Below are 20,974 nucleotides of genomic sequence, written 5' to 3' on the forward strand. Positions count from 1 at the left end.
CATTTTAACCTGTTGTGTGTCCTCTTGTTTTTGGTGAATACAGGTTTTGACCTATCCACTGATCTGGCAGTGCCTGAATTTAGCTAATGGGATCTGGAGGATTTTTTTAGGTATTTTTGTTTTGTTTACTGCCTTAAAAGCTTTCATCTTGGGAATAAAAATATTAATTTAAATATTAAAATAAATAGATGTTCCTGGCTTTGTAAGCAATTGCTTTTCTTGCCTGGATGGTTCAGTGCTGATAACAAGCTGTTTACTGCACCACTGTCTGCACGCATTAAGGTGTGGTACACATCAGATACACTATGAACAGTAATGTGCCTTGAAATTTTAAGGGAACTTGGTGGCATTACCATACGATGTTGCACAGACACATGGCAAAAATACCTGAACATGTGCCAAAGAAAAGTTTTTTTTGTTTGTTTTTTTTTACTTTAAGTGATTCTGCATTACCCTTAGTAGCTAGGATATCTTCTCAGTAGTCATGACTCTTTGTTCCCGGACACTTGGAGGAACAGCTTTCTGTCTGGTGGCATAGGGGGATTGGGCTTTGATAACGTGTCAGTGGGGTGATAGTCTCACCTTTCCTGGAGGGACTGCTGAGGCATCTGGAGAAATGCAGAGAGAAGCTGGGAAGGAGAACAGAAAGTTGGGAATTGCTGTTCTTAGAAAAGGTATTTGTCTCCATATCTGCTTGGCTTTTTTACAAAAGGACAGTGCAGGCAGTTGCACTGGAAACAGTGGTCTCAGAGCTGGTGCTGCATGTGTGGACACTGGGCAGGTGGTTTGTGTAGCAAATGAAATATTTTGGTCAAAATATATGTTACAGGTGGACATTACCTGTGTACCTTTTGTGAGCAGTTTTTGAAGTGAAAATCATGAAGGAAAGCAGTATGGATGGAAGAGTTTACAGAGTATTACAAGAAAGGATCTTTCTTTAGATTTTGGGGTTTTCCTAAAGACTTGAATATAAAGCAGTTAAAAAATAAACATTTTTTTCTCTTATATCTGTTGATTTTAATTATTTTTAAGAAATCATGAAACATCAATAACATTTGTTTTTAATTTTATGACAAAAATGTGTATTTTTTTTTTTTCTTTCAGGAAAGTATTAATTATAGGCTAATTATAGGCTAAAACATATTTAAGTTTAGAAAAAGTATTACCTTTGTGGCCAACTCTAATAATGGATTTATGAAGGGTTAATAAAACATAAATAATATAACAAGCGTGTTACAGATGCATATATTGTAGATAACAATACTGGATTGATTAATGATGATCCAGAAATTTAGAAGCATCTGATAGGCATTGAGACAAGCCCTAGCACGAGTAGGTATTCAATAACTGTTAATTGTTTAATAATTCTTTATAAATAAGTGCTGCAACATTGATATGAAATGCTATCTACACCATTAAAACAGCACGGACAAAAAGCATTATTGAAACATGGGGTTGCTGAAAGAAAGTATTTTAAATATTTTTGCTTCCATTTCCCTTTTCCACTGTGCTTATTTATAGCACCTTTGATTAATTCTTCTGCAGAGTGGTGTTTTACAGTCAACTCCAGGGACAGGTGTATGAGCAGCTGGATTGTCTTGCTTTTCTGATAGGTCCACCTGGTTTGTGTGACATTAAAATAAACTTGTCAGTATGACTAGTTTGGCAATTGTATTTTTTGCCTTCTGGTGGTACTGAGCGCTTCAAGAGATTTTTCTGGACCATTGCTGCTTTTCCTATTCCTTGCTGCTGGCAGTGTGGGTGTATGCTCCAGGGCAGTGTTTCCATCCAGCCTACAGCAAATCCAAATACATTTACAGCAATACTGTGTCTAAAGGAAGCAAACAAGGTGAAAGAACTGGGGCAGGCACACAGCATTGCTGCATTCCAGCAACATTAGGGAGCTAGTGAAAACTTTCCCTACCTCCCTTTTTTTTTTTTTTTTTTTTTTTTTTTTTTGCTTTTTGTCCACTTGCTTTTCATTTTCCCACCCTGGCAAGGTGGCAAGGCAAGGACATGAAGTTACTAGAGGCTTCCCCACTGGCAAAGCTAAGGAAAGAAAATGGCTGACACTCAGCCATTTTGTGTCAGTGCAGGCAGCTGGCTTAATGTAGGTTTTGTGTTCATCAGGGCTGGTTCTGCCCTAGTTCAGCTGTGACTCCAAGAGGCTGAAAAGGGTTTCAGAGATTCAGGGCCATGATTTCCCACTAGGAAGTCCTGCCTGTCCCCGGCACATTTTGGCACCAAAGCGCTAGACTGCATCTATACAAAGGCTGAAAGCAGTGTGTGCTTTTCAAGGAGTGACTTTGTTCTGTCATGGTTTCCTCCTCCTTCCTCCATTTCATTCAGTTCTCCTTAATAAGCCAGATCAGCACCTCAAAGCTTCAGAGCTGTTCCAGCTACTTCCTGAGGCTCTGAGTTGTCTCCTGGGGGTCTGATCAGCTAGTTCATTATGAGACCAGGTGTTTTAGGTCACCTCTCTCTCCCATAAATTAGTAGGAAAGCTGGACAGGAGATGTCTTTTTTTTTTTTTTTTTTTTTTTTTTCCAGCATAAAGGATCTTGCTGTGAAGAAATATATTAATCCTTTACCTGCCAATCAATTTCTCCTCAATCTTCCAAAAACATCTAGACAGCAAGACCATGCTGTGGCATACTCTGAGCATGGAGATGGCCTTGCAATCTTTCTCAGAAGCTGACTAGCTGACTAGCTTTGTCAAAAAAAAAAAAAAAAAAAAAGAAAAAAAAAAAAGAAAAAAAGGCTAATTTTTAAGAACTCATGTGGATCTGGAAGGGGAAAACAGTGGTACCACTTCCTTAAACTTTTAGCACAGAAAATGGTATTTTTCAAAGTGGCCCAGCTCTTCACAGTGAAGTATCTAAAAATCTTCAGAAACTCTGGGCTTAAATAACTAAGAACTTAGTTAGTGGCTTAGGGTTATGGGCTCCTGACTCTTACAGACCCTTTTGGCTATTTTATGCAGAATTTTACATAGCTGCATCACATTTAGGCTCTTGTACATCTAATGCCTTAGCAGCAGTGTGCTGGAAGGGAAGTCTTCATGTCTGGAAACAAGGGCAGACCTTGGCTTATGGCTGTATGCCATAAGAACTATAGCTCTTATGGCTGTATGCATATATGCATATATTGATATGCCTCTTTGTGAAATCCCGGCAGGTTTCACAAAGCTTGTGAGCATTCATTTCTATTCTACTGAGCTTTTATCCAATATGTGTGTGGTATTCTCTCTCCCAGGATGTGTGATTCTCCTGCAAATATTAGAATGGAGCACGACTTTTTCTGTCTCTGTGAAACACTGTTGGTAGAGGTGGATATCAACTGATCCTTTGGCAGTGTGACCAGAGACAAGAGCAGGACTTGACAATGATGGTTCCAGTATCAGCTTTCATATGGACTCACTGTGTGATCTTTGGCAAATTTGGTCACCTCTCTGTTTCTTCTTTCCCCACCTTGACTTCATGATTTAAACCATAAGTAATCCAGGAGAGGGGCTAGCTAGCCTTACAATTTCTATAGCAGCTTGAACAATCAAGTGTGACAGTGATACAAAGACTAGGATAGTCATACTGATCCTTACTGAGGATAGCACTTCTAAATCTTCCTTCCTGTTTGACTGCTTTCTTCATGAGCCCTGGCAAGATCAGGATTGTAGTGTCAGCTGCTCAGTATTCCCAAAACCTGTACTCGTTAAGACAAGTATCATGATTAAATCTCCTGTTTTCAGGATTGCTTGTAAAAGTCAGAAGGGATTTTTTGATTATTTTTTTTTCCTCTCAATGTATAATTAGATCTATGTAAACTAGGAGTTACTTAATGTAATTTCCTATCCACAGTTTGATATTGGCCCGAGCTCCTATTCTCTGCAATGGTACCAAAAGTGACCTAAGTGACCTTTTAAATGCATGGCCCATACAACATGTTTATATGTTTAAATAATACAAAACACCAGAATGGGAATCAAGAAATGATTGTTTCTCTAATTCTCTTGTTAAGGGCCTCATGGGAGAAGGTGAGCATCCTTTCACCTCTAGTACTGTGTGCAGTTCTAGGCACCACAGTACAAAAAGGACATTAAACTGTTGGAGAATGTCCAGAGGAGCGCAACAAAGATGGTGAAGGGCCTAAAGGGGAACACATATGAGGAGCAGCTGAGATCACTGGGTCTGTTCAACCTGGAAAAGAGGAGACTGAGGGAATACCTCATCACATTCTACAACTTCCTTGTGAGGGGGAGTGGAGAGGCAGGTGACCAATTCTCCATAATCACCAGTGATAGGACCCGCAGGAATAGTGTTAAGCTGAGAGGAAGTTTAGGCTGGACATCAGGAAGAGGTTCTTCACCGAGAGGGTGGTTGCACACTGGAACAGGCTCCTCAGTGAAGCAGTCACTGAACCAAGCCTATCTGAATTTAAGAAGCGTTTGGACTGTGCACTTAGTCACATGGTCTAAACTTCTGAGTAGACCTGTGCAGTGCCAGGAGTTGGACTTGATGATCCTTATGGGTCCCTTCCAACTTAGAATATTCTATGATTCTATGATTCTATGGTTCTTTGCAATAGGCGTCACCTGATGCAATCATCTGGGGCCATTCACCTTCTCAGTACTCAACCACTGCAACAACTTATGGCTTTCTTGCCACCAAAATCCCTCTGGTTGCTGTCTGTGGCACTAGCTTAATCTTTGAGAAGCTGAAACTCTTTAGAATAGAAAATCTCAATTTGGAAGGTACTCACAAGGATCAAGTCCAACTGCTAAACTTCTGACTTTAATCTAAACTAATACCCCTGTTCCTGATTGTAACTGCTATGAAGCTCAGACTGGTGTTCCATGCACTAAAGAGGCTTATTTAACCTTGGTGCATTGCTTTCTATGCCAATAAAACTGGAAGAATATTTCCCATCAGAAGGCTATTTGGGATTCAAAGTACTTCACACCGTGGATGGGCTGGGTACTTAAATGCTGTCTGAATCAGTCCTGCAACACTGGTTTTCTGACATTATTTATATCTAATCATACTAGGAGAGGCCTGGCAAGGCTGAATTTGTCAAAAGAAGTTAAAGGAATTACCTGGAATGTGTTGACTGCTAGTGAGAATGACTTCTGGACATCTCTGCAAAGGAACAGGGGCACTTTACAAGCATCACTGCAGAAATATCCTTGTACCTACTCATCCTAAACTCTCACCTTAAGAATTCCATCTAAAACAGACCTTTCAGAATCTCACTCATTTGGGCTATTGCCTGTTAGCTGTGAAAGCATGAACACAGCCTTTGTCCTTTTGAAAACCCCTGCCTTAGCCCCAGCATATCCCACAACAGCAGTTAGCAGATATTCAGAGAGGCTGGGACCCCTCTTGCTTCAAGGTGTCGAGTTCCAATGGGAAGTCCTCCTTTGGGTCTCTGCTGTGCTGCACATGCGACTCCTTTATTGTGCTACTAGTGGCTTCCTTTTTGTTATATCATTCTTTAATATTTTAGGGGAACTCTTTCTCATTTCAAGAGGAACCTAAAATGATTCTTTTAAATGGCCATCTTAATACCTTGCATCTGTGTTTAGGTGTACAAAGAACGAAAAATTCTCAGAAGGTGAGACAAGGGCTTGGGGAGAAGCCAGTCTGTCTCAGATCCATGCTAATATTGCCTGGCTGTTATATAGCATTAAAGGGACACCAAGCCTGCATGTTGTACTTGTTTGTTTAGGAAATGAGATCTGCCTTAATGTACTCAATACCATTACATTTGCAGCCTAAAAGCTTCCTTGTACTCACTTATTTATGATCTGTTCAGTTCCCTGGAATGCATAGAAGCTAAATTGATGGATTATTTTATATGGTCTGTCAGGTTTGTTCTAGATATGCTTTGTGTTCAAGAGGTGAGGTCAGCCTGCCTGTATATTATTTGGCATTACTGCCGTTTCAGGAGGCTTTACTAACTGTGTGCATGGCCCTGGGTTCAAAGGGCAGGGCTGCTGCTTCCGTAAGGGCTTGGGTGCATAAAATTTGCAGCCAGTGTGATTGCCAAGGATAAACTGTAGTCAAAGTGGACAGAAAGAGGTTTAAAGGAGGAAAGAGTGCTACAGGGCAAAGTTGGGTATGAGACTCAGTTCCCCTAACATCATAAAGTCTGATGAATTTTCATGCATTTCTCTTTACAGGAGCCACAGAGCAGCCAATTCCTGGATAAGGGTCATCTCATTGCCTTAGACCACCATGGTCCCAAGCTGTCCTTGAGGCTGAGGTAGTAGATTGAATAGTTGTGGAGTCCTATCCTCCCTTTGAGCTAACTATACAATCTACTGTCTTTCCTAAGGAGACAGTCAGGTCTTCAGTTCTCATCATCTACTTCAACACCAAGCGTGGAGACGGATGGTCCAAGTAATCCTGTTCTTACAGAAAGCCAGTAATGTGGCTGTGAATCACACAAGACCTCTGTACTGCTCTGTGGAGGTGAGGTAGTAGGTTGTATAGTTTTGTGGGAGGGATTGTATCCCATTTCAGGTGATAACTATACAGTCTATTGCCTTCCTTAAAGAGCAGCAAAACCATTGGAGAATTGCCTCAGCCACAGAGGTCCAGAGACATCATTTCTTTCTGTTGAGGATCCAAACCCATTGCTGACCAACTCAGTGTGTTTTCTCTTACAGCATCCAGGATTGCATTATTCCAGGGACTGCTCCATGCTTAAGTCATATGAACAGGGAGTCATCTATATATTAAAACAAATAAAAAAGTCCCTCTGTTTAATGGGTGCAAGACAAACAAGTAATGAGCTGGTGCCTCAGCTCCTGGTGTTCAGTTCTATCCCTCCCCACCCCCACTCCCTTTTATTTTTCTGGAGATGAGCTCAAGTTGTGAAGGGTTTAAGTGTGTTGTTCTTTTCGGTCTATTCTCAAGTGTGGAGGGAAGTGTATTTGTATTTTTTGGTAGATCTGTACTTTTGATTTAAGTTTGTTGAACCCAGTTCTGAAGTTTGGATTAAAAACTATATCCAAGAGTAAGTTTAGCCTGTGGACTCAAAACCCCATGAGCTGATAGATTTTGGCTGGTTGGCCTCTGCTCAGTAAGTGCATTCAGGTTTTGGACAAGTTCCCAGCTCTACCCTGTTATGAAGTTAGAGGGTATTTCTTTCTAATTTGATAATCTATATTATCTGAACTCACTGATATGCAAACCCTAGCAAAGCAATTAGCGCTCGTGTATTTACACAGAATAAGCCAGCAGTTTATACTAACACCCTGTCCTAAATGTGAGACAGGTGAAGAAGAGACGTGAGGTGAAGGCAGCAAGTCTTAACACTTCTGGGTTCTCCCAGGTAGGAAGTACTGACATCTGATAGTAGACAAATGAGAAGACAGCACACTACAGAGCTCTAGCACTTGACAACAGACAGGGAACAGGTTTTTCCCTTTCCAAGAAGCAATTAGAACTATCCCTCTGCTATATTCCAGAGTAAATAGGATCAAGGTCATGAGTGGGACTGTAATGTGATCAGGGCTACACCAGTTCTTCAAGACTGAGGGATGTGCCAGGAGATTATCACTGGCATCACACTGTCAGGGAAATGTGAGATCTGAGACACCGGGGAGCAAGGGCAAACTGAGGACACTTTCACAGATTAAGTAGGAGAATGAGAGCTGCAAAAAGACATTAGAGCCCTCAAATTCCAGCCTTGAAGTGAGAGACAGGGAGAATGAGACCTGGTTGCCTGGGCTATGGGACTCCCAGAAGTGAAGCAGTTTGTTTAAGGCTCTTCTGCTTCTTGGGATGGGGCGTAGCTGCAGTAAGGCTGAGATGTGATTTCTGCAGGCTGGGCAACAGCTGGTGGGTGGGGATGCTGCAGTGTCTAGCATCAGAGGAATGCAGCCCTCTCGCCATAAATCTGGCTTTTCAGCAGTCCTGGGGACCTGCCACACAAAGCTACAGCTTGCTCCTCTTCTACGCATTATTATCCTCTAGCTGCTTGCTAAGGGGCAGGCCTTTCCTACCCCCAAGATTGCTCAGAAGGTAACAAAGAATAGCGCAGCATATCAACTTAATATTTAAGAGATATCCCCTAGAGAAGAATTAATCCTTTGTGTCCCAGATTGAATCAGTTCAGCCCCATCCATTGCACTGATGTTAATGTCTTAAGCAGCAAAACTGTATGAGGTGGAAGCCAAGAATAAAATATTATTACTAGAGATACTCTCTTGTAAAAACAAACTTGTTTTGACTTAAGAAAAAAAAAATTGTCTTTTTACCATCTTGAAACGAGCACAGCTGATGAACTGGGACTAGGGCTGGCCAGCGCTCCTGATTGTGTGTTCCCAAGTTCTCCATGTGCCCAAACCCCTGAGCAGGAAGGGGAAACCACAGCCAGGACATTATAAGGGTGTGGGGCAGATGGGATTGGCCATGCAGCTGAAACCATAGGTCTTTCTATCAGTGCACTCTAGCAGAATCCCACTGCAAAGCTCTGGGGCTGTAGCTGGGCTCCTCTCTGCTTTGTACAGCCACTGTTATAAGCACATTTGTAAATCTGATACAGATTTCCAGATATACCAATTATCCATAAACTGAGGTCCCCACCACAGTGGCAGGGCAGTGGCCATTTCATAGCTGGTGTCATGGCCCATACTGTAAATTCCTGAGGACAGCACATATGCTGCCCCCCCACCCTTCTAATTCACCATCTTCAGAGGAGCTTCAGGAGCTGAATCCAGATGACCTTCTCTCCCCCAGCCTGCAGTGAGTACATCCACCTCCCCACTGGAACACAGGTCCTGGGGCTTCAGGGAAATCTGCAGGTGGGGTTCATGCAGCACCCAGGTCTTATAAACACCACAAATCCCCTGATTTCAACCCAGCTGGCCAAAACTGATGGTTAAATGCCTTAAAGCATGTCAGAGCCTGTGTGATGGAAAATTGTGGTGCTGTGTTGCCATGGTGATGGGCCCCCACGGCACAGGAATTTGTTTCCTGCCTCCTCATAGCCTGCTGCCATGTAGCCCATGGTCAGACAAACATCAAAAACATCAACCCAGTGTCATGGGGCATCCTTTAGAGGTGTTGTGAATGAATGATGGCAAGTTATCCATAAGCAGGGCCTGACCACCCTCAGGAGGCTCCACTATGACCTGGTAGCTGCTGTTTTCCTTCAGTTGTCAAGGCAAATGCCATCTGCCACCCTAAAATACCTCCATTGTCCCCAAGGACTTTGGTCACATGGGGAGGCCAGACAGCAAGAACATGAAGCACAGTCCTTTTCTAGCATGGTCCTCTTCACCATTGAAAGGATACCCGTATACAAACCTGCCACTTCTGCCACACACAACTGTGGGACTGCCAAGCACCAGCAGCATCTTTGACAGGTGATTGGCTCCTTCCCTGCCTACCCTGGAATCTCCCACCAATTCACCTAGATGCTAGAGCATCCTTCATATCAACCCCAGAAATGGGGTGGAAATGCAGCAAGTCTCCCTTGAATGTTTTGCATCTTTTTCTGGCATACCCCACCATAACCATGACCCACCTTTACCATACAGTCACCTTCTTTCCTTCCCTACATCCTCCTAGTTTGGGATTAAACCAAACCATTCCAAATCCCCTTGCTGGCAGGTCTCAGTTAGGGAACATGGGGAATAAGAAAGGGAATTTTCCATCTGTTTTTGAAGTTTCTGTTAGAAAGAACTCTATAAATAGGTCCTTGCACAACTGCATGATTACAGTAGTCAAAACCTTAATGAAAACAAAACTATAGAGATCAGCAGCCTCAAAACCATGATAAAATACTTAAATTGTAGAATTATTTGTATAGACACATGCCAGCATCCCTGTTAGGTCCAGTTCCATAATGGATCCCAAGGCAGGAGACTGTGAGGTACCCAGCTTTGCAAAAAAAAAAAAAAAAAAATGACAGGTGTTGACCAAATGTCTTGATTTTGCTGGAAAGGGAAATGCTTTTCTGCTCTTTTAATTGTTAGTTTGTAATTAATGCTGCACTCTCCTTTACCCTAATGGAAAAAACATTACAGGCCTGAAATGTTCTGTCTCTGCCTTACCCTTCGTGAGGCTGCAGCCCCCCTTACAAGAGGTGAACAGCAGCCACTCTGGCTGTACATCATTGGTCTAGTGACCATCCAGACCCAGGCTGGATTTTTTTCTGCCAGAAGCAGCTCCACAGGAGCTTGCAAAAGCTCAGCCTGCAAGAAGACCATGCAAAAACCATGGCACCTGAGCAGGAGGCTATTTCTAATCTGATTCTGAACTACATCTGATGCTTGTGATTAAATTGAGCACTAGACTCTCCAGAGGGCTGTGCAGTGAGGTTGAATTTGCTCAGTTCTCCGTGGTGACTCTCCCACTCCCATCTGCTGGCCACTGTTCAGCAGGGCTAATGGTGACCCTGATCTAAAAACACCCCACAGGCAGCCTGTTTCTTGTAAGGGATCTGGTGCTGCTGGGCTCCTGAACCAGGACTGCAGGAAGAGGTGTAACACAGAACCGCAGGGCAGCCTCACCAGGCAAGGCAGGGGTGCAAGAATAGGGAAAAGCAAAAAGCAAAGGTCCAGTGTCACCATTGCTCCTGTGCAGCAGGTTTACTCCTCACAATAAGAGCTCCATTCTTCGCATGCTCTTTGTGGCTGGGTGATGTTCTGCAGTGAAAACAGTGCAGAAATGCAGAGTCTGGGGAAAAAGCAGGGGAGGACACTTACATTTACATTTTTTCTTTACTGAAAAGATGAAACGGTGTGTGTTTGGGGGTGGGACGATGCTGACTGTTGGGCCTCTCTAAATGCAGAACCAGAAGCACTCTAGCCCTAGGTTTTTGTTTGTTTGTTTTTCTCTGAGCTCTCTTCCTCTTACTTTCCTTGCTCAAAAATTCCTGTTGGGGACAATTTTGTTTGCTCTGCACTCAGCTGGGAGCTAGGGGAATATTTCTTATGTCATGCTAAATCTCCTCCTTCTGCTGCCTTTACAAAGGCTTAAAAACATAAAATTGCAACCTTATAGAAACCAGCACCCAGATGCTTTTGGAAAGTCAAAAAAAAAAAAAACATTCAGCACTCCCCAGGAGCTACAATGTGTTTTAGCAGTTCTACTTAAACACACAAGCAAGATTGTTTTACGGATATAAGCTGGTCTTGGATACCCCAGAAAGACAGTGCATGCCCCACAGCAGACTTTCAGAACAAGATTTATTGAGTGCATGCTCTGCGGCTGCACAGGACACAGCATTCTGGGGGGGATAGACAAATACTGGACTTAAGGTCTTTCTCCATCTCACTCATCTATTAAGAAACCAAAGAAGGGACTGGATCTTCTAGTCCCTTCTGCTCATCTGTAAAACTTGTCACTTATTTAACCCACCTTACTGGGAATCTTCAGGTGAACAGAGCAGAAACATGGAGGGATAAAACACACATGGAGAGATAAAACACACAGTGCTCCAGAGAATGAATACCATCCTGCAACAAGGCCTGGAACCATTGGTAACCTCTAACATCATTCAATTGGCTCTCTCAAGCTGAAATTGTACCAGCACACCTCATTATTTTGTTTTCTTCTGGACCAGGTTCCACCATCCACAAAATACATGTTATCTGTATCTAATTTCAAATACATCGTACTCTTAAGTTATGCAAAGAAGGAAGCCATGCAGAAAAAAGCTGTATGAATAAGCCAGTAACTCCTCTCTAGAGCTGAAGGATTTTCTTCTGTGCAGGCACGTGGGTAAAATAAAGCCATGCCAATGGAGTAACTGTGGAATGGGTACATGAAATGAGGAAGCAAGCAAAGGTTGCAGATGTGAGAAGGAGAAAGGAGTACATAGGGTACTGGCCATAGCTATACCAGAAGCAGGAAGGAAATATAAATCCTCTTCTGTAGAAAAGAAAAAAAAAAAAAGCCACACTTTTGGAAAAGGAAGGAAGAGGTGATACGTCCAAATTTGAGACAAACAGGCACATCAAGAGGAAAAAAGAGCATTTTTGTTAGAAACTCTTTCTGGTAGGCAGACATCAAACCCATCTACCATGCATTGTCTACAGACAAACACCAAAGCCAACAACCATGTCTCATTGCCATTCTGGTTTCCAAGGCATCTGCTTTCCCTGGAGACACGGTGCAGCAGGACCTGCCAGCTGCACAGGGGGATGAGAGACCTTACCATTTCCTGTTTGGAAACAAACCAGAAGCCCAGGATGTCTGGGAAGAAAGGCAAAGCACTGGTGTCCAGGTTCACCAGTGTTATGGCAGACACCCTCCTGCCCTTGGGCCTCCTCAGAAGGGGACTGAGTACCCATGGGATGGACAGTTGCCCTTGGCACATCAGAGCTGGAGTGCGTTAGCCAGTCAGTGTAAGTGAGCGTGTCAACCTGAACTGTCCACAGTGTCTCCCAAGTCTACCAGGGTTGTGGGACAACCAGTGCTGAAGAAAGGCTTGGTGACTGGTGCAGGGACAGCTGAGAAAGACTGTTCAAAGCAAAAGGCCCATCAGGATGACACTGGGTAGGAAGAGTGAAAGGCCCCAGCAGGTACTGGGGGCTCCAGCTGTGGGCTGATCCATGCTTTTCTGGTCTGAGTTTGTCTCCCATTCTTCAATGGCTAGAGTATCTGCTGGCAGAACAATAGAAAAACAGGAGTTAGAGGGAAAGATCTGAGCAAAAGAGAAGCTCCAATTCATGCAGGTCCTTCAGTGATGTGCACCAAGACACCCTGAGGTGCAAGGGACAGAAGTGCACAGATCCAGCAAAGGCAAGGGAAAGCTGGTGGGTGTTAGCGAGGAGCATGCTGTAAACAAAACCATGCTTCGTGAACCAGACATCCAATCTGCCCCTTTCAGTGTTAGAGGAAAGAGTGAGGAAAAGGGTTAGTACCACACATGAAATGAGGATCCAGAGGACCAGTCTGATACTGGTTCCTCCCAAGCCATGCCCCATGCTGCTTGGGGATCATTCAACATCTACATGTCCATGCCAGGACAGACTCCACAATTACTTTACCTGAGAGGGAGGACTGGAAAGCAGGGCTCTGACCCTTTTCTTTGGAAGATGATGTCAAACGCAAGAAGGTGGGTTCTTCAGGACTGAAGACCACTGACTTTGAGGAGGTTATATGCTCAGTTTTATTGAAATCTAACTTGATCTCTGGAATAATTTTGCTGAAGGATGGAGGTGGACTGGAAAAGAAGGATAATTTATCTCCTCCATCCCCTTTCACACCTTTATTTGTCTCTGGGACTGATTTGGGGCTGAAGGCTGTGCCAATACTTCCTAATAAGGTAGGATCCTCTGTACTTAAGCCAATGGGCTCTCCAGTGTCTAACTCTACATCTGGAAATATTTTATAATCCCCATCTAATGTGGGCTCAAAGGAAAGTGTGAGCCCAGTTGCCTCAGTTGGGTTGGGTCTTTCTGTTTCAGTTTTTGTTAGCATCTTTGCTGTTGAGGTGGTGAGATTTTGCTTTGTTGAAGTTGTGTAAGTGTGTGATGGCTTGGATAAAATGGTGGTAAATGTTGGTGAGATGGTTGCTGGTTTGGCTGTAGAAGGTTTTGTCTTGGCCATAGTTGGGGTGGATGCTGGCTTGGCCATAGTGGTAGTTGTGGTGGGTTGTGGCATGGTTGGTGATGGCTTAGCCACAGTGGTGGTTGTGGTGGGTTTTGGCATGGTGGGTGCTGGCTTAGCTGTAGATGTTGTAGTGGGTTTTGGCATGGTGGGTGCTGACTTGGCTGTAGTGGTTGTTGTTTTTGACATGGTGGGTGCTGTCATGGTCTTTGTGGTAGTTGTGGTGGGTTGTGACATAGTTGGTGATGGCTTAACTGTAGTGGTGTTTGTGGTGGGCTTTGGCGTGGTGGGTGCTGGCTTAGCCATAGTGGTGGTGGGCCTTGGTGTGGTGGGCACTGTCTTGGCTGTAGTTATTGCGGGTTTTGACGTGGTGGGTGCTGCCTTGGCCATAGTGGCAGTTGTGGTGGGTTGTAGCATGGTGGGTGCTGGCTTAGCCATAGTGGTGGTTGTGGTGGATTGTGGTGTGGTGGTGGGTGCTGGCTTAGCTGTAGTGGTGTTTGTGGTGGGTTTTGGCATGGTGGGTAATGGCTTAGCCTTGGTGGTGGGCCTTGGCGTGGTGGGTACTGTCTGGGCTGGAGTCATTGTGGGTTTAGATTTTGTGGGTGCTGCCTTGGCCATGGTGGTAGTTGTGGTGGGTGCTGGCTTAGCCATAGTGGTGCTTCTGATGGGTTGTGGCGTGGTGGTGGGTGCTGGCTTAGCCGTAGTGGTGTTTGTGGTGGGTTTTAGTGTGGTGGGTGCTGACTTGGCTGTAGTGGTGGTTGTGGTGGGTTGTGGCATGGTGGGTGATGGCATAACGGTAGTGGTGGGGGATTTTGGTGTGGTGGGTGCTGGTTTGGCCGTAGTGGTTGTGTTAGGTTTTGGCATGGCAGTTGTTAGTGTGATGGGCTTTGGCTTGCCTGTAGCTATGGTGGGTTCTGGCACAGTAGGTTTTGGCTTTGCCATGGATGTGGTGGGTACTTGTGTCTGGGTTGGGGGTATGGTTGTGAGTTCTGGCTTCGCTGTGGCCATGGTGGGTGATGTTGTGGTAGGTTCTGGTGTGGTTGTGGTGGATGTTGTCACAGAGGTTGGAGTGGTCTCTTCTACAGTGGATTCTGGTAAGAGATGAAAAACACCATGGGTTAGCACTAGGGTCAACTGACCCATTGCTGTCCAGGCCTCTATGTCCTTGTACTGAGGGGCCTAAAACCAAACACAGTACTCAAGGAGCAGCCTCACCGGAGCAGAATACAAGGGGATGATCACCTCCCTGGTCCTGCTGGCTGCACTATTCCTGATACAAGCCAGGATGCCGTTGGCCTTCTTGGGCACACTGCTGGCTCATGTTCAAGCAAACATCAATCAGTACCCCTAGGTCCTTTTCCTCTGCACAGCTTTTGAGCCACTCTGCCCCAAGCATGTAGTGCTGCATGGGGTTGTTGTGGCCAAAGTGCCACAACACCTGGCACTTAGCCATGTTGAACCTCACCCCACTGGCCTTTGCTCATCAACCCATACTGTCCAGGTCCCTCTGCAGGGCCTTCCTATCCTCCAGCAGATCAACACTTCACTCCAGCTTGGTGTCATCTGCAAGCTTAGGTCACTCTGGGCCATCTCCCACACTTGAGGTCCCAACCTGGAGACATCTCATCTCCCTCACACAACCTTCTGCCCCCTGGGGATGAGGCAACAACTCCTAGCTAAGGGGGTTATGAGGTCTGTGTCCAATCCTCATCTAGTGACAGCTGACCAGTCTCAAGGGCTTCTATCCCATGTGATGCCTCACAGTCCAGGCCTGGAGCTGCTGGTCCAGGTTCAGAGTTTGGACCCCAACCCAGGGGTCTCTGTCCCAATAGCCTGTCAGGGCACATACATTGCTTTGCTTCACTTACCACACAAGGACTTGACACACACTCTACCCTCAGGACACTGTGAGCAAGAGGGTCCTTCTTTGTATGGCTTTCGGCCTTTCACATTACCCCTGGATGCAGAAGACACCAAGAAAAAAAGTGTAAGGAAAGAGGGGAAATGCCAACCCCAAAGAGGGAGGTTTGATTCAACTGGAATATCCCAGCCATGGCAAAACTCAGAATTAATGTTAAAAAATAAAAATTAAAAAAAATCAGGTCTTTGTCTCCTGCCACACACTTTCAATGCCATTTACTCAGTGGCCTGACCCTAGGGTGACTAAAACCAGAGAAGAAAGTTCCATGGACCAATTCCTTCACTACCACCTAGAAAAGAGCAGTTGGTGGACATTTGGACACATGATTTTATCTCCCCTCTACTAAACACCCCTAAGAAGGTCTGCTGTTGCTCTCCATCTCCAAGTGAGTGGTCTCCAAGGCTAGCCCCAGGGTTTCACAAGCAGGTACCCACCTCTCCTCCCATGTGCAACTCATCCTGCTGTTACAACACATGCTTCCTGACCCCTTCCCAGGCCATTGCTGCTGCTATTGGGGAAGAACAAGGCACAGAGCAGGTAGGTAATGTTTGTATCCTTAGTTACTGTGACATCAACCGTGGGCAGCACTCTGGGGGAGTTCCCTCCCTGGACTGTGGCAGGAGCTGAACCAGACCTCAGTAGTCCTCATAGGCAAGGATCAACAGACAACCCTTCCTTCCTTAGTGACCAATCCAAGACAATAAAGGCCTTTCTTGAAATCGCCTTGCTTGCGTTTCTGAGCAAGACCAAAAGCTTTTCCTGCTGTCTTATAGGGATGGAAGGAAGGGCATTTCCTTGCAGAAGCCCGATCAAAATGAACCAAGTCGTGCAAGGCATAGGACTTACGGAGGATAGTAGTTGCAAACAAGCAGGTACATGTCCTCTGTTTCGATTCCATCAATCTTCTCACAAAACTTTGCCCCACAGCCAATACGATGTGTGTTTGCCCAAACCACCTAAGACAAAGACCAGGAGTGAAGGTGAGGTGATTGGATGAAGGCAGACGCCCTGTTGGCAACCCATCCTCTGGCCTTGAAGGCTGCTCCGTTATCACACCAACACCCCCCATGTCTCAGTGTGTGCCCCAGGTCCCACATGCCCGTGTTGCTTTCGCATTCAGAATCCTGCTACTTGCATCTGTCTGGACCACATTCACAACGTAGGGCCACAGCCCACATAACCAAGTGCCACAGCTTTTCTACCCTATACTTCTCCCAGGTAGAGCATCACTACCTCTGTTTTGGTCCTGGGGACCTCCACAGATCCATCCTGATATTTATACCACCACCATCTACGCTCTTCTCCACTCTCACCCATCCACCCAAGCTGCAAAGACACACTCACATCTCTTGTCTGCCTAAGACAAGCCAGCACCTGGCTCTGCTGTGTAGCCGAAAAGGGGTGCAGAGCACTTTTTAAAGAGAGGTCTTATCTAAAATGCTGGTTATGGTTGGCACCATGCCCAGATTCCCCTGTATCAGAGATTCCTGCCTGGTGCCCAGCATTAGTTCCCCATCTCTTTGCAAAGACTCTGAGAGGACCCAGGGCTCTGGTACAGCTCCTTTCCTGACAACCCTCTCCGTCTGCCCCAGCAGGCCAGTACCTGGGTGTAGTGACCACACATCTGCCCAGGGACACACACGGAAGTCGTCAGGTTATAGTATTTCTCTTCCCCGTTCCAGTCCTCCACAGCAAATTCCAGATCCAGTGTCGGAGCCATAGCAAAGAGGTTTTCTCCCCGTCGGCCCCTCTCCTTGTTGTGGTCCCAGATGCATTTCTCCGCATAGGCTTGGGCAAAGGCCTCCAGCTCTGTGTCCCAACTCTGAAAGGACCTCAGTGTCAGCATACAGAGAGGGACATTGGGCTCTCCAACACACACAAGGACATGTGCTCTTGGGCTCCCTAGTTGCAATTTCCCCATTTATGAGTAAAACTAAAATTGCTACTCAATACATGGGTATCCCTGAATGCACTCTGAGAAGTCCTCAGGAGATGGGAGCTCTTCAGTCTATCTCAGCACAAAACAAACCGCAACTTACAAACAGGTAGGTCAGTGCTGAGCATAATTCTCACAACCTTGCCTGGAGCACCCATAACATCAGCATCCTCAACTCAGTGTGGAAAAGCAATGAAGAAGCAGTGAAAATGGAGGAAGGGAGGACGCTCACAGTGGGTCACACAGGAAGAGAACAGGGGACATCCTTCTCACCAGGGTGGGGATGGGAGAAGAGCAGAACACATCTCCCCTGGCAGCTGCACAGGTCCTGGGAGTACATGCTCCTAAAAGACATCATCAGTTCCCCTGGATCCAAAATGCAGCAGCTGCCTGCCTACCAAGAGCCCTTCCAGCACAGGGAGCAGCAGTGGCCCCACTGCCAGCTGAGTCCCCAGGCCCTAGTGACCATACTGCTATGCCTTGCAGAAAGGCATATGAGGAACCCTACACTACAACTGCTTGGACCATCCTAACACTATTTGATGGTGACAGCAACTTTGCTTCTGCAGCAGGATGGAAGGCAGCCAACAAACAACAGGTCCTCAGTGGGACCTTCCTTGCTGGAGTCAGAGCTGGATTCTAGAGGGGGACAGAGCACAGCTCTGTTACAGGGCATTACCACTGGGGTGTCAAGGGGACACGGACAGGCCCCCAAGCAGTAGCGCTGTAGGTGAAAGAAACACTGAAATAATCCAGGTGGGGGCACAGAGAGCTAGTTGACCTTGCATCATGGCCCCAAGCCAGGCTGAGAGTGATGGCTTGGAACCCTGCTGGGGAAATGCACACCCAGCTTCCTCTGGCACAGAGCTGGGTTCCATAAACAGCAGGCTCACACCTGCAGGATTTGCCTCATTTTTTTAAAAAAAGTGCCTTTAGGCTAGGAATCCCCCCAGTGCCTAACTACTTCCACAGCAACAAGACTCATGTCCCAAACAGAAACACAGCGTGACATCAGTCAGGCATGGTGCCGCAGCAGCAGGTGACCTCAAAGACAAACACAGCACAAGCCTTCGAAGTCCCAGGGAGGAAGGCAAGAATGGCTCTTACATAGAAAGCCTTTAATAAGAAATCGTTAGGGCTGCTTTATGATAAACATTTGTTGTGCTTCAAAGAAAGCCTTCTGCTCTGCAGTGTCAGTAGGTCTTGTGTTTAAGCAATTCGTATTAAACTAAGAGACAACACAGCCTTGCAGAGGGCAGCATCTCAAAGCATGTGATCTGCCATCACTCCTAGAGCCAGCAGCAACACTCACCAGATCAGAATTGCCACCAACTTAAGGACCTTGACTCACATTTTAGGTACTTGAGAGATTGTTTCCCTCATGCTTTCCCTAAGAGTTTGGCTCCAAAGCCCATACTTCCTGATTTTTCTGTGCTTTGCTGTGGTGGGTGTCCATGGAAATTGTGGTGCTTAGGGTTTTCACACCCTCTGAACCCAAAGTCTCTTGTTAGGCCCCCATTATGCCTTAACATTGCCTCTTTCTTCATTTGCTCAGCAAGCTCCCACTTACCAGCTCATGAGCATTTAATTCAAGTGGTGCAACTTCAAGGCCAGATAAGAAGGTCTCCTCTGACTACACTGACCAAAAGAGCACAACACCCCAAATAGCTGTAATGAACAGCTCTCTTGCTCCTCTGCATGTGTTGTAAACAGCAAGGAAAAGGGGCCAAATAAGACAAAAACCAGCACCAGCTCAAGATGTCATTTTTGCTTCCACTGCAGCCACAAGCATTGGTGGGCACCCGACTCAGTTTCTTACAGAAAAATGGGAGATCCTTCACCTCCATGTCATCACGCATAGGTCACGGTAGGAAGTAGGAGCGTGATGGAGAGCCCAAACTGACCTGGTAGTCATGCTTGAATTTGACATTCCCTCTCATAAATTAAACCCCAATCACCTGCAAAGACAAATAAAGCACACTAGGTGACGCTTCACACAGGTGGTGGAACAGGATTCCTCCTCCAGTTGCAGGGCCCCACTTATTGCAAGGTCTCAGTGCAAGCGCTTGCCTTTCCTATCCATCACAAGGAGCTCCAGCTCCTTGTGAAAGCTGCATTGCTCTCACAGAGCATCAGGGGACTCAGATCACACTTGTGAGCTTCCAAAAATCATCAAAGTCAACTCTACACCAAGTGAAAGGAAACTCATCTTTTAGAGGCAATTTAGGGAACCCCTACATTAATACCAAATTGCAAACCCACACAATAATTGCTCTGCCTCCCAAATCCCTGCTAGCATTAAGATTCAAGCTTGCACTACACAAACTCCCTCTGAAATCCCCCTCACAGTAAAAGCCACTTACCATCTTCAGCATATCCATAGCAGGAGGAGAGACCTGGGAGCGGTATTTATTATGCCCATCCAAGATTATCCTCTTTTCTTCATCAGTCAGAGACCAGCTTAGCTCCAGTGCAGTGAGCAACAGGAAAACAGGAGGAAGACCTGTGCTCAACATCATGCAGCCAGCTTCTGCTCTTAGCAGCCCACAGCTCTGGCAGTCAGATTTAAAGCACCTCCCAAAAGCAAGGAACACCCAACAGCTTGAAGACTGGGGAGGAAATGTATTTATTAGAGGAGGATTTCAGAGCCACATGGAACACACCCATCTCACATATCAAACTTGATAGAGAAGCAGCAGTGTCTAGTGCCAATGAGCTCGCAGGGTCCACTCCCTGAGACAGACCCTGTGCATGAATCGTAATTCCCTGCACTGGCGTTTTCATCCAAACCTCTGCTACTCCAAATCTCAGACATTGCTTTAATCATCAGTTATAGGGTTCCTTTTCTATGTTTTCTCCTAAACTGCAATAATTCCCAAGCAACTAGCAAATAAATGCAAAGCTCCATTTACACAAGGGTCTTCCCCCGTCACTGGGGCACAGCCATTTCTAGAAAAGGCAACAAGATGCAACTGCTGAGAATGGTTTGCAGCCCTGTAACCCCAGTGCTGTAACCAGGCTGGGAGTCAGACCCACCTTGTCCTGTCCCTGTACCTGTACACTGATCATGCCACGGGAAAGCAGCAGGTAGCTGGAAAACAGCCCCTAGGCTCTCCCAGCCCATTAGGAAGGCAGAGGGTAGCAGAGAGTTGATGACCCTTCCCCACGCCATCAGGAAGATGAGGGAAGGAAGAACAGGATGCGAAGGTGAAATGACCCCCAGAAGAGGAGTTAGCAGGCTCCAGGTCTGGCTGGAATACTAGACCATTTTCTCTGCAGGGACAGACTGCTCCATCCCTAGCCAGACACCTGGCGGGCTCAGGCTGAGGTGTCTTGAATTGCATGCCACACCACTTGCCTTGGGGACTGTCTGGCAGAAACCATCCCACACGCCTGCCACCTTTTCCTCCCCATCTGCGATTGTGCAGTCACTCCAGCTCTGCTCCTGGATCTGCCTTTGGGGATCACAGGCTATTAGAAAGGATCAGTGAGTGGGCAGCCCTAGCTAGCAGAGCCAAGTTAATCACACAGTCTGCTCTGCCCCTCCCCCTG

At 45.9% G+C, this 20,974-nt stretch overlaps 1 protein-coding gene across 3 annotated transcripts; it reads right to left on the minus strand.

The window, feature by feature from the left end:
• Positions 1 to 11,183: 11,183 nt before the first annotated feature.
• On the minus strand, positions 11,184 to 20,926 carry PI16 (peptidase inhibitor 16). Of its 3 annotated transcripts, none has more exons than XM_038168474.2 (6): positions 19,786 to 20,491; positions 17,090 to 17,308; positions 16,333 to 16,442; positions 15,434 to 15,522; positions 13,004 to 14,656; positions 11,184 to 12,617 (listed from the first exon to the last, which is right to left on the minus strand). In XM_038168474.2, exons 1-6 carry the CDS (start codon positions 19,939 to 19,941, stop codon positions 12,478 to 12,480), a joined length of 2,367 nt encoding a protein of 788 aa, XP_038024402.1. In that variant the 5' UTR covers positions 19,942 to 20,491; the 3' UTR covers positions 11,184 to 12,477. The 3 variants fall into 3 exon arrangements, with proteins under 3 accessions (XP_038024402.1, XP_038024403.1, XP_071884579.1); XM_038168475.2 differs by having other exon boundaries at positions 11,184 to 12,614; positions 19,786 to 20,485; XM_072028478.1 differs by lacking the exon at positions 17,090 to 17,308 and having other exon boundaries at positions 19,786 to 20,926.
• Positions 20,927 to 20,974: the final 48 nt, after the last annotated feature.

This window comes from Anas platyrhynchos, chromosome 27 (genome assembly GCF_047663525.1).
Source record: "Anas platyrhynchos isolate ZD024472 breed Pekin duck chromosome 27, IASCAAS_PekinDuck_T2T, whole genome shotgun sequence".
Classification (NCBI taxonomy): Eukaryota; Metazoa; Chordata; class Aves; order Anseriformes; family Anatidae; genus Anas; species Anas platyrhynchos.